This window comes from Verticillium alfalfae, genomic scaffold, assembly GCF_000150825.1.
Source record: "Verticillium alfalfae VaMs.102 supercont1.1 genomic scaffold, whole genome shotgun sequence".
In the NCBI taxonomy this organism is placed as follows: domain Eukaryota; kingdom Fungi; phylum Ascomycota; class Sordariomycetes; order Glomerellales; family Plectosphaerellaceae; genus Verticillium; species Verticillium alfalfae.
In genome coordinates, this window is record NW_003315038.1 from 744,244 (window position 1) to 744,842 (window position 599).

A 599-nucleotide genomic window follows, 5' to 3' on the forward strand; every position below is an offset into this window, starting at 1 on the left:
ACTCTTCGTTGTAGTTGATGAGATCGTTGATATTGACAGTCGTGAGTAGTATTTCTTCAGCAAGGCGTTTTCTTGCAATTGATTTCTGCACCAGCATGAGAAATTGAGGAATACGTTAACAGATTTCAGGGAAAGTACCTGTAGACATAGTCGTTATCGTGGCGGAAGTCGAGGACAAATCTTTCGAGCTGCTTCTGGATGTGTAGGCGGGTGCCGTCGGTTTGGTCGGCCGGCGGCTCACCGACACGAGCCGAATAGGTTGAGCGGTGATCCATAATCGAACTTTCGGTACTTGGGCGACGTGACTGCTCGGGCTGGTGGTGGTAATGAGGGGATGTTACGCTCGACTTCGAATGCAGGTATCGCGAATTCGAATCAAGGGCGATGTTGAGGGGCTGAGAATTAGGAGGGGGCAATCAACCAGGCAACGCGCTTTACGCGACAAGGACCCGCGCGTGTGGATTCAACTTAAAGTGGTTGCAGGCGAAGGCGCGAAAGCCTTGCCAGGGGGGTTCACAGCACGTGTGAGCTGGCAATACTTCGGCTGATTCACTGATCATCTGGGAGCACCGAGTCGGGGTAGGCAGGTAGGTCGCTGG

General features: G+C 52.9%; 1 protein-coding gene across 1 annotated transcript; it reads right to left on the reverse strand.

Moving 5' to 3' along the window:
* Positions 1-125: 125 nt before the first annotated feature.
* VDBG_00242 (predicted protein) lies at positions 126-275 on the reverse strand (the record flags this gene model as incomplete). Its single annotated transcript, XM_003008515.1, has 1 exon — positions 126-275. The coding sequence occupies one exon, from the start codon at positions 273-275 to the stop codon at positions 126-128; it is 150 nt and encodes a 49-aa protein (XP_003008561.1).
* Positions 276-599: the final 324 nt, after the last annotated feature.